Source organism: Gorilla gorilla, chromosome 2, assembly GCF_029281585.2.
Source record: "Gorilla gorilla gorilla isolate KB3781 chromosome 2, NHGRI_mGorGor1-v2.1_pri, whole genome shotgun sequence".
In the NCBI taxonomy this organism is placed as follows: Eukaryota; Metazoa; Chordata; class Mammalia; order Primates; family Hominidae; genus Gorilla; species Gorilla gorilla.
The window spans coordinates 196671479-196683527 of record NC_086017.1 but is presented as its reverse complement, the minus strand read 5'-3'; the positions used below and the strand labels follow the sequence as shown (position 1 = coordinate 196683527).

The 12049-nt window shown below is 47.0% G+C and overlaps 1 protein-coding gene across 2 annotated transcripts in view; it reads right to left on the bottom strand.

The window, feature by feature from the left end:
- Window positions 1–11672, bottom strand: part of SENP2 (SUMO specific peptidase 2) — a 46817-nt gene extending 35145 nt beyond the window's left edge. Inside the window, exons 1-2 of one of the 2 annotated variants that reach the window (XM_019024569.4) lie at window positions 10923–11672; window positions 3584–3639 (exon numbers count right to left, since the gene is read on the bottom strand). In XM_019024569.4, coding sequence (XP_018880114.1) covers window positions 3584–3639; window positions 10923–11185 — 319 coding nt within the window. In that variant the 5' untranslated portion in view covers window positions 11186–11672. Of the gene's footprint in view, window positions 1–3583; window positions 3640–7257; window positions 7608–10922 lie in introns of those variants that run through there. The other variant, XM_019024568.4, reaches the window with a different exon arrangement.
- Window positions 11673–12049: the final 377 nt, after the last annotated feature.

Sequence of the window (12049 nt, the reverse complement as noted above, 5' to 3'; positions counted from 1 at the left end):
TAGCTGGGCCTGGTGGCACATGCCTGTAATTCCAGCTACTTGGGAGGCTAAAGCAGAAGAATCGTTGGAACCCGGGAGGTAGAGGTTGCAGTGAGGTGAGATCACGGCACTGCACTCCAGTCTGGGTGACAGAGGGAGATCCTGTCTCAAAAAAAAAAAAAAAACAAACAAAAAAAACAATCTCAGGCTCACCCTTCCTTGCCACCAAAAATAAAAGGAAAGGGTAGGTTTCAGTGCTTTCCTCACTTCCTCCTTTTATTACACTACCTCTTTCTCACTTTCTATATATCTGATGTAAGCTTTCTACAATATCCTATGTCCTAATTAAGGGTATTTGAAGACGCTAGTTTGAGAAAAACAGAACATCACATTAGCCGTTCTGCTTTACAGAAAGATAGACTGCAATGGTAGCTTTTAAGCAGTGCTCCAGAACATGTAAACTACTTTCCAGAAACATAGGGGAATAACAAACAAAAGAGAAAAAGTAATGGCCAGGTAAAGCACAATCCAATTTGAGTAATTTTCTAATAGTTATAAGTACCAAACTATGCAAATGAGTTGTTTTTCATTTTAGGAATCAGAGAATTCCAGGTTATCCCCTTCTAATACTGCTGAGGGATAGTACACACTCTGCTGCGCTTTCTAAGGAGGAGAAGAAGAGCTTTAGCGATTGATGCTTAACCCACAGTCTGTCATCCAGACTCTAGAGGACAAGAAGCCTCTTGGTAACATAGTAAATTGTGGCTACTAAACAATATCATAATATTTATTTTCCTACGAATGTTATCAAAATCTCGGTATGCCCCTGAGATTATGTCAAAAGATCTCACTGATTTTTTTAAAAAACAGAAGGCCTGCCTCATCTGTAAAATGGGGAAAAGATCACCTTACTTCCCTGAAACTAGACTACATAGATCTCTTAAAATCTCTTTCACCTTTAAGATCATGAGCCTGAGCCAGGTACAGTGGCTCACACCTGTAATCCCAGCACTTTGGGAGGCCAAGGTGGGTGGATCACTTGAGGTCAGGAGCTCAAGACCAGCCTGGCCAACACGGTGAAACCCTGTCTCTACTAAAATACAAAAATTAGCTGCACTTTGGGAGGCCAAGGAGGGTGGATCACTTGAGGTCAGGAGTTCGAGACCAGCCTGGCCAATATGGTGAAACTCTGTCTCTACTAAAATATAAAAATTAGCTGGGCATGGTGGTGCACACCTGTAATCCCAGCTACTCAGGAGACTGAGGCAGGAGAATCGCTTGAACCTGGGAGGTGGAGGTTGCAGTGAACCGAGATTGTGCCACTGCACTCCAGCCTGGGTGACACAGCGAGACTCTGTCCCAAAAAAAAAAAAAAGGCATAGTAAAATGCTATAATAATATATTCCTCTTTCTCAAAAATGATTATAAATTTGGGTCTACCTCCAGATGTGGTAATTGAGTGTGGACATATTTGTGTTAATATTTTGTTTAAATTCAGTGAGTACTTATTGAGCATGTAATGCTCATATGGAGACTCAGTATCCACATATAAAATAATTTGCCAGGTGTGGTGGTACGGGCCTATAGTCCCAGCTACTCAGGAGACTGAGGCAGGAGGATTGTGTGAGCCCAGGAGTTTGAGACTGCAGTGAACTACGATCGTGCCACTGCACTGAAGCCTGGGCAACAGAGTGATACCCTTGCCTCTTACAAAATTAAAAAAAAAATTGTTGATGACAAGATCAAGACAGAGCAAGATCCTGTCTCAAAAAAAAGAAATGTTACTGGTTCTTAAAGACAGGAGTATTCTTTCAAAATGCCACTGCTGCCTATTTTCAGCCTGGACAATGTGGCAAGACCCTGTTTCTACAAAAAAAAATACAAAAATCAGCTAGGTGTGATAACGTGCCTGTAGGCCCAACCAACTACTTGGGAGGCTGAGATGGAAGGATCACCTGGGCCCAGGGAGGTGGAGGCTGCAGTGAGCCATGATTATGCCACTGCATCCCAGCCTGGGTGACAGAATGAGACCCTGTCTCGAAAAAAAAAAATAGAAAGGATGGGTTCCCTCAGCCATCTGAACTAGAGTCACCTCAGTTTGAAACATTTACAACATTTCCTCCTTAAAAATAAGCAGGGCCGGGTGCGGGGGCTCACGCCTGTAATCCCAGCACTTTGGGAGGCCGAGGCAGGTGGATCACGAGGTCAGGAGACCGAGACTATCCTGGCTAACATGGTGAAACCCCGTCTCTACTAAAAATACAAAAAATTAGCCAGGCGTGGTGGCGGGCGCCTGTAGTCCCAGCTACTCAGGAGGCTGAGGCAGGAGAATGGTGTGAACCTGGGAGGTGGAGGTTGCAGTGAGTCGAGATTGCACCACTGCACTCCAGCCTGGGTGACAGAGCGAGACTTCATCTCAAAAAATAAATAAATAAGAAGTATCTTTTCTTTGTAGAATGATTTAGAATTTTAAAATGCACAGTCTACACCTAGGCTTATTTACCTGCAAGGATTAGACAAGTCCCTGGTAACAGTAGTTACCTCTAGAAAAGATAAGAAAGGGATAGGAAAGAGACTTTCTTGGGTTGGGTGCAGTGGCTCACGCCTGTAACCCCAGCACTTTGGGAGGCCGAGGCGGGCAGATCACGAGGTCAGGAGATGGAGACCATCCTGGCTAACACGGTGAAACCCCATCTCTACTAAAAATACAAAAAAACTAGCCAGGTGTGGTGGCGGGTGCCTGTAATCCCAGCTACTTGGGAGGCTGAGGCAGGAGAATGGCATGAACCTGGGAGGCAGAGCTTGCAGTGAGCCGAGATTGCGCCACTGCACTCCAGCCTGGGCGACAGAGCGAGACTCTGTCTCAAAAAAAAAAAAAAAAAAAAAGGAGACTTTCTTTTTTTTTTTTTTTTTGAGATGGAGTGTCGCTCTGTCGTCCAGGCTGGAGAGTGCAGTAGCAGAATCTTGGCTCACTGCAACCTCCGCCTCCCAGGTTCACGCGATTCTCGTGCCTCAGCCTCCCGAGTAGCTGTGACTATAGGCGTGCACCACTTGGCTAATTTTTTAATTTTTAGTAGAGATGGGGTTTCACCATGTTGGCCAGGCTGGTCTCAAACTCCTGACCTCAAGTGATCCTCCCACCTCAGCCTCTGAAGTGCTGGGATTAAAGGTCTGAGCCACCACGTCGGGCCAGGAAAGAGACTTAAGTTTTTTTGTTTTTTTTTTTCCTGACAGTCTTGCTCTGTCGCCCCAGGCTGAAATGCAGTGGCACCATCTTGGCTCACAGCAACCTCCACCTCCCAGGTTCAAGCGATTCTCCTGCCTCAGCCTCCCGAGTAGCTGGGATTACAAACGCCTGCCACCACAGCCAGCTAATTTTTGTATTTTTAGTAGACACAGGGTTTTGCCATGTTGGCCAGGCTGGTCTCAAACTCCTGACCTCAGGTGATCCGCCTGCCTTGGCCTCCCAAAGTGCTAGGATTACAGCCACTGCGCCCGGCCAAGACTTACTTTTTACCACATACTTTTTACCTTTTGAATTTTGTTCCATGCATATATTTTTCCTATTTAAAAACTAAAAATTTTTAAAATTTATATTCAGTACCTAATCTTGGTCTTTTGGCTGGTATTTCATCAGTGTCCACTGTAGAAAACAGAGTGCTGAAAAAGAGAAAGAAAAAAAATATATATATAGATTTACACACACATTCATTTCTGTAAGTAAACTTACTATTCATATAACACATCCCCCTTCTATCACTTTGTCATAAAATGAGATCCAACTGATGTTTTAAAAGAGAATGCTGGTGGGACACAGTGGCTCGTGCCTGTAATCCCAGCACTTTGGGAGGCCAAGGGGGAGGATCGCTTGAGCCTTGGAGTTTGACATCAGCCTGGGCAACAAAGTAAGACCTCATCTCTACGATAAAAAAAATAAATAAAAAATTAGCCAGCCTTGGTGGTAAGTGAGTGTGGTCCCAGCTACACTAAGGCAGGAGGATCACTTGAGCCCAGGAAGTAAGGCTGCAGTGAGCCCAGGTCATGCCACTGCACTCCAGCCTAATCAAAAGAGTGAGACCTTGTCTTAAAAAGAAATAAAACTAAAAATAAAAGCAAAACAAAAGAGAGAATGCTATTCTATAGTAGGCTTTTCACATCCGAAGACTTACTGCTACAGTTTCAACTATTTGAGAGAGAACCAAACTTCTTACCAAATAATAATTTGCCATCTGGTTAAAGTACAAACTTAAAACTGGCCAAAGTCACTTAGCTAGTAACTGAACCCAGGTAAGAGTTTAGGACAGTATTTTCTCTTTCGCTCCAGAAATGATTTAAAAACAACAAACAAGCAATTTCCTTTTGAAAATGATCCCCAAAGAAAGCCATCTTTTACTTTAGGTGACAGTATTAATATGAACAGCCTTAAAAGACAATTCTTTTTTATTGTTTTTTCTTTTGTGTGTGTGTAAGGGAGTTAAAAAAACTGTTCTACAACTTAAAAAAGACAAATCTTAATCAAGTGTTATATTTAACTTCATTTTTATCACGCAAACTACATTACGATGGTAATAAAGAACTTTGGAATTAAGGAAAGTTTCAGGACCCAGATGTCAAGAATGCTAAAGGGTCATAGTATATTACTCATCATCTCTCTGAACCCTTATGATCAATTATATTCACACATGCAAAAAAAAAAAAAATGAATAGAATGAGATCCCAGGATTCCATTCAGCTCATAACTTTATACATTCCAACAAGCCCTGCCGGGCTTCATTTTGACTGAAAATTGGTTTACACTGAGAAGTGTTGTTTTGGATTAAGGATGTGAACACCTAAAGTATAGTAAAGATCAAGGTTTTGATCGCCAAACCATGTTCCACTGACTAGCAGGGATTCACATCAAGGAGAGGACAAGGGAGAGGAAATTAGCTTTCCCTTATTCCATAAATAGGGACCAAGTGCTTATCATGCACCAGACTCTGCAAAAGGCCCCAGAGTAGGACAGACAAATACTACCCTTATATACATTAAGCATCAGTTTAGGCACTTTACACCACGTTCTCAAATGATCCTCATATCAACCCAACGGAAAGACAGGAGAGAAAAATAAGGCAAAACCATGCATCTCTGGAACACACGATGCAATTTAGCCAACAACCAATCTCATCAATAACCTGCATTCTCAGACTAATGTATTAGACATCTTGTTCTCTCAAGCTCCCACAAATGAACACTTCTTCCACTTTTCTTGACATTGAGGCTTAATTAAAAAAATGAAATTAACGGCCGGGCCCTGTGGCTCACGCCTGTAGTCCCAGCATTTTGGGAGGCCGAGGCGGGTGGATCACGAGGTCAGGAGATCCAGACCATCGTGGCTAACACGGTGAAACCCCGTCTCTACTAAAAAATACAAAAAATTAGTCGGGCGAGGGCCGGGCGCGGTGGCTCACGCCTGTAATCCCAGCACTCTGGGAGACCGAGACGGGTGGATCCTGAGGTCAGGAGATCGAGACCACGGTGAAACCCCGTCTCTACTAAAAATACAAAAAATTAGCTGGGCGTGGTGACGGGCGCCTGTAGTCCCAGCTACTCGGGAGGCTGAGGCAGGACAAAGGCGTGAACCTGGAAGGCGGAGGTTGCAGTGAGCCGAGATCGCGCCATTGCACTCCAGCCTGGCGACAGAGCGAGACTCCGCCTCAAAAAAAAAAAAAAAAAAAATTAGCCGGCCGTGGCCGGGCGCTGTGGCTCAGGCCTGTAATCCCAGCACTTTGGGAGGCTGAGGCGGGTGGATCACGAGGTCAGGAGTTCAAGACTAGCCTGGCCAAGATGGTGAAACCCCGTCTGTACTAAAAAAAATACAAAAAATATAAGCCGGGTGCAGTGGCAGGCGCCTGTAATCCCAGCTATTCCGGAGGCTGAGGCAGGAGAACCGCCTGAACCCAGTGGGCAGAGGTTGCAGTGAGCTGAGATCGTGCCACCGCACTTCAGCCTGGGCAACAAAATGAGACTCTGTCTCAAAAAAAAAAAAAAAAATCATTAGCCGGGCATGGTGGCGGGCGCCTGTAGTCCCAGCTACTCGGGAGGCTGAGGTAGGAGAATGGCCTGACTCCCGGAGGCAGAGCTTGCAGTGAGCCGAGATTGCGCCACTGCACTCCAGCCTGGGGGACAGAGGGAGACTCCTTCTCAAAAAAAAAAAAAAAAAAAAAGAAAGAAAGAAAGAAATTAACACTTGATCACTAAAGTTGGGGAGGGGGCATAGAATTTGTATAGTATTTTATTTTCCAGATTTTTAGGTAAGGAGGTCGATACAATAAAATGGGACACTCCAAAGAGTAGATGCTAAATAAGAATAGCTTTTGGGGCTGAGAGATGTGGCTCATGCCTGCAGTCCCAGCACTTCCAGAGGCTGGGGTGGGCGGATCACTTGAGGTCAGGAGTTCAAGGCCAGCCTGGCCAATATAGTGAAACCCCATCTCTACTAAAAACACAAAAATTAGCCAGGCGTGGTGGTGCACACCTGCAATCCCAGCTACTTGGGAGGCTGAGGCAGGGGAATTGCTTGAACCCAGGAGGCGGAGGTTGCGGTAAGCCGAGATCGCACCACTGCACTCCAGCCTGGGCGACAGAGCAAGACTCCGTCTCAACCAAAAGAAAAAGAAAAAAAGAAAAGAACAGCTTTGAGTTTCCCCCAAATTTTAACCGAATTTAAGAGTACAGACTAGTGATTGTTTTAAAGGAGTGAGGCACCTAAGCCTTTTTACTCATTCACTAATTCTAAAGCACAAAACCTTTCTGGCCCCAAACACACAGACTGTTTGACAGCTGTTTTGGAACAAAACAGGTGCTGTTTCTTGCTGCAAGGACAGTACTTGCAGTCAAAACGGCTTTGGGCAAGCTATGAATCTCACTTCAACGGCACTTAATGTCTGCAGATGACACTTGCGAGGGTGCTTTGTAAACAGTGAGCCACAACAAAGACAGTATTCCTTCAATGTTAGTGTTCAGCCTAAGAGCGGCAAAGCCCCATTTGTTATCAGCAACCAGCTTGGCCTCTGACAAGAATGTCAAAGACCCTGCCATCACCGGCCGCTACGAAGACGACCAGCTCCTCCTTCATCAGGAGCTGCCTCCCCACAGCCTGGCGGGAGCGACTACGTCACTAGGATCCCGGCGACCTGTTTCGGGTGAGCCTGGCTGAATCAAAGCTATCACGGCCGAGGAGCCCGCTGTGGGGGAGGGGGTAAGGCCAGGCTGGCGCTGAGCCCCCTCTCGTCTCACCTGTCTGAGCGCCGCCTCTTCAGGAGGGCCCGGGCAGGGGGCACCGACCGGTCGCAGAAACGGAAAATGGTGCCGAGAATCCTAACCAGCCATCTGTACATACCAGGCCCAAGCAGCAGCGGCGGCCGACACACCCCGAGACGCAAACCCCAGAGCTGTCGCCGCCGCTGCCGCCTTCGCCGTCTTAGCCACCACCGCCAGAGTTCGGTCGCTGATTTGTGACGCGATTCAAGAGCCCACAGATACAGCGTCCCCAGGGCTACCAGAGGCCCCCGCCCGCCACCGCTCCTGACGTCACCTCCTCCCGCCCGACCGGAAAGCGCCATTCTCAATCTGCGCACGCGCAACCTAGCACCGCTCCCTATTTCCGAGCCCAGCAACAAGAGTAATTGTGGGACGGTCCCGGCCCAATCGCTGACGAGATCGGAAGGGCTGTCGGCAGGGTTTTCTCTCCGGCGGAGCCAATCCGGAGCCGGCCCGTGGGACAAGGCCCACAGGCCACATGTGAGGCTGCTCCACGCCGGAGGAGGCGTTCCGGGGTCCCAGAGGACATTAGGTGCTCAGTGTTTGCTGAGTGCACATGTAAAGGTAAATCAGGTTAATTAACACACATTTCCCGTTTTAGGCGCCCTTTATTTTGCACTTACCTTTTGCCTCGTACTTTTCACGCTTTGTCACCTTAATATGCCCAGCAATGGCATGTGACAGAGAGTCTTAAGCCAGTTTTATAAGTCAAGGAAATTGAGGCATAGAGCGATTAAGTTATTTGTCTAAGATCACAAAACTAGCTAGAGACGTGGCTGGAACTTGAACCCGGGGTCTGAGTACCAGCGCCAGTCCCTCGCCCTTGAGGTCAGTCTACTTGGAGACATGTACATAGATAATTACCAGTTACAATACACCGTAAGTGGTTGCTGTGATAAAGGTGTGTGCAGAGTGCAGTGGGAGCCAGAGAAAGGAAAACCACACACTGAGGGAGAGAAGGAAAGGGCAGATGTCCTCAAGAAAGGCTTCACAGAAATTTAAGGATGAAACCTGCGGCCCACTAACGTCTCCTACCCTGGGCTAGTAAGTAATGAGTCTCGTTACTCTCCCTCTATAATTCCAATGTCACGCTTCTAGTTAATTGTCAACTATAGGCCGGGCGCGGTGGCTCCTGCCCTTAATCCCAGCACTTTGGGAGGCCGAGGTGGGCAGATAGCTTGAGCCCAGGAGTTTGAGACCAGTCTGTGCAACATAGTAAAACCCCATCTTTACAAAAAATACAAAAATTAGCCGGGTGTGGTGGCACGCACCTGTAGTCCCAACTACTTGGTAGGCTGAGGTGAGATGATCGCTTGAGCCCAGGAGGTTGAGGCTGCAGTGAGTCGTGATCACGCCACTGCACTCCAACCAGGGTGACAGAGTGGGACCCTGACACACCCCATCAAAAAATTATCAACTGTAAAACAAATCCCACCCTATTTAGTGATGGAAAATCCAGTCCCCTCTTCCAAACAATCCTAAGAATCCTCAAAGGTTTTCATGCCCCACAAATCCATTCCTGATTAACTTGTTTCCTACTTGTGATTCAGTTAAGGCCAGAGTTTTACACTTGCTTGAACTTCAACGCTGGCACTCCCCAGTACAGCCTCTTCCTTTCCTCAATAGACAGCATTCCAGGCCGGGTGTGGTGGCGCACGTCTGTAATCTCAGCATTTTGGGATGCCAAGGCAGGCGGATCACTTGAGGACAGGAGTTCAAGACCAGCCTGGCCAACATGGTGAGACACCCCCATCTCTACTAAAAAAAAAAAAAAATACAAAAATTAGCCAGGCATGGTAGTACACTCCTGTAATCCCAGCTACTTGGAAGGCTGAGGCATGAGAATCGCTTGAACCTGGGAGGTGGAGGTTGCAGTAAGCGGAGATTGCACCACTGCACTCCAGCCTAGGCAACAGAGCAAGACTCTGTCTCAAAAAAAAAATAAATAAATAAATACGTGTGTGTGTGTGTGTGTGTGTGTATGTGTGTATATATATATATATATATATATATATATGTATGTATGTAGCATTCCAGAATTGTGCTGCAAGCCACCCCCTAGAGCTTCGGAATCACCAGCCACACACCTGAAGCTACCACCACTCTGGCCTGGGGGGCTGGGGTCATATCCTAGAGGATGGAAGCAAATCCTAAGTGTGGACACACCCGCCTCCCTTATTCCCCTAAGCATAGCAAACACCAACCAGGCTGTTGCTGAAAGTTTGGGGCATTACAAAGCTGAGAAGACTTAGAAGTGGCTATTAGATTATGTAGCATCTATAGTCCCTGGCCTATTGTCTCGCAAAGGAATTCCCTTCACCTCAAGGCCATCCCTTTACGCTTAACACCTTTGGCAAGCTGCCAACAGAAGGGACTTTTCCCTCTACCTCTACCCTGACTATTTCAGGCTGGGCTCCCCGTAAATGTAGGGGACTCCTATTAACAAAAGACAGTCATTGGCATTATTGTGCAAAGCAGTTCAGTTACGTCTGTCCCTTCCACTCACTACTGAGAGTTGGGCTTTGCCTTTGCCAAACCAAGAAGCCCGCTCAAGTACTGAGAGAGGATTCTCCCAAATAAAAGAGCAGTCTTCATTTAAACACGAATCATACATCCTAAGAGAACAATTTTTTTTTCCAAGTTAAAAAACACACACACACATAAATCAGAAAACTACAAGCTCTGCCGGGCACGGTGGTTCATACCTGTAATCCCAGCAGTTTGGGAGGCCGCGGCAGGTGGATCACGAGGTCAAGAGATCGAGACCATCCTGGCCAACATGGTGAAACCCCATCTCTACTAAAAATTAACTGGGCGTGGTGGTGCGTGCCTGTAATCCCAGCTACTTGGGAGGCTGAGGCAGGAGAATCACTTGAACCCGGGAGGCGGAGGTTGCAGTAAGCCGAGATCACGCCACTGCACTCCAGCCTGGCGACAGAGCGAGACTCTGTCTCAAAAAAAAAAAAAAAAAAAACTACAAGCTGCTTTTGAATAGCAACCTATCCCAGGTCTGGCCACTGAGATTTAAGAAATACTGTGGTAAGCTGGGTGTGGTGACTCACACCTGTAATCCCAGCACTTCGGGAGGTCCAGGCAGAATGATCACTTGAGCCAGGGAGTTTGAGACCAGCCTGGGCAACGCAGGGAGACCTGTCTCTAAAAAAAAATTTTTTTTAATTAGCCAAGAGTGGTGGCATGTGCCTGTAGTCCCAGCTACTTGGGAGGCTGAGGTGGGAGGTCAAGGCTGCAGTGAGCTGTGATTTCACCACTGCACTCCAGCCTAAGTGACAGAGTGAGATTTATAGTCTCAAAAAAAAAGAAAAAAGAAAAAGAAAGAAATATATTGGGGTCACACTTGATAGCCCTGCGGTGCAACGCAACAACACATTTTTTTTTCTTTTCCTGCCTCATAAATAGCACCCTTACAAACTCAATACTGAAACATTGGCCATCTGCCAGGAAGAGTGAGAAGGCTTCAGAATTACAGCTCTCAGTCAGAATCTCAGGACCCCATCAGCAAACAATAACTCATGAATCGAATGTGGCAATCCTCAGCCTCCCACCGTGCATGCTCCCTCCATATCCCCCTAGTTACCCTCTAGAAGGAAGAAAAGGAGACGCATCCTTATACTCGCTCCTACCTGGGACTTGTCTGCCGGTTGGTGCCTTCGCTGTCCTGTGGTCCACAGTAGAGACATGGGTGACTGTCCATCCACTGGCCAAGGAGTGGGATTATCCTTAACCCCAACCCCACCACTGCCACAGCCTTTCCGGGACCTAGCACCTCTTTACTGGAGGGCCATGGGAGAATCCCAAGGCCATATGGAGTAACAAGGACATTGAGATTTCTGCCCTTGGCTTGGATAATTTGCAGCCTTGTACTGCAAGAGGGGCACAACCTCATCGCTTAAGCTTTCGCAGGTGTTCCAATCAGATGCCCCAGTTCTCCAAGAAGATCCTTATCCCCTTTCAGCTCAGAGCAGCTCCTAGAAGCCTTTTCAGGGCCCCACCCCCTTCTTCCTCCAAACCTACCTCCCCTCCGATCCATTCTTTAGTCTTGCAAATTTCCCCTTTTAAAGCATTCAGAGAACGTTAACAAACTTCTTCTCAACTTTGTTTTTCCTGACCCCTGGACAGAAAAGAATTCTAGGCCATTTGTTGGAAAGGGTAAGGGCCCCTAGAGGACGTTGTGTCGGGTTAGGCCTAATGTGCCTAAAATCCAACATAATTCACCACTCTGTAGATTAATTTCTTTCTAGGTACCAACTCTTCTGGTACTTTTTTTTTTTTTTTTTTTTTTTTTTTTTTGAGACAGAGTCTCATTCTGTCACCCAGGCTGGAGTGCAGTGGCACGATCTTGGCTCACTGCAACCTCCGCCTCCCGGGTTCACATGATTCCCCTGCCTCAGCCTCCTGAGTAGCTGGGATTACAGGTTTTTCTTAAGTACCAGACGAGGGCTGGGCACGGTGGCTCATGCCTGTAATCCCAGCACTCTGGGAGGCCGAGGCGGGTGGATCACGAGGTCAGGTGTTCGAGATCAGTCTGGCCAACATAGTGAAACCCTGTCTCTACTAAAAATACACAAAAATTTAGCCAGGCGTTGTGGTGGGTGCCTGTAATCCCGCCTACTCAGAAGGCTGAGGCAGGAGAATTGCTTGTACCCAGGAGGCCGATGTTGTAGTGAGCCGAGATCGCACCACAATGCTCCAGACTGGGCAACAGAGGGAGACTGTCGCAAAAAAAAAAAAAAAAAGGAAAAAGAAAAAG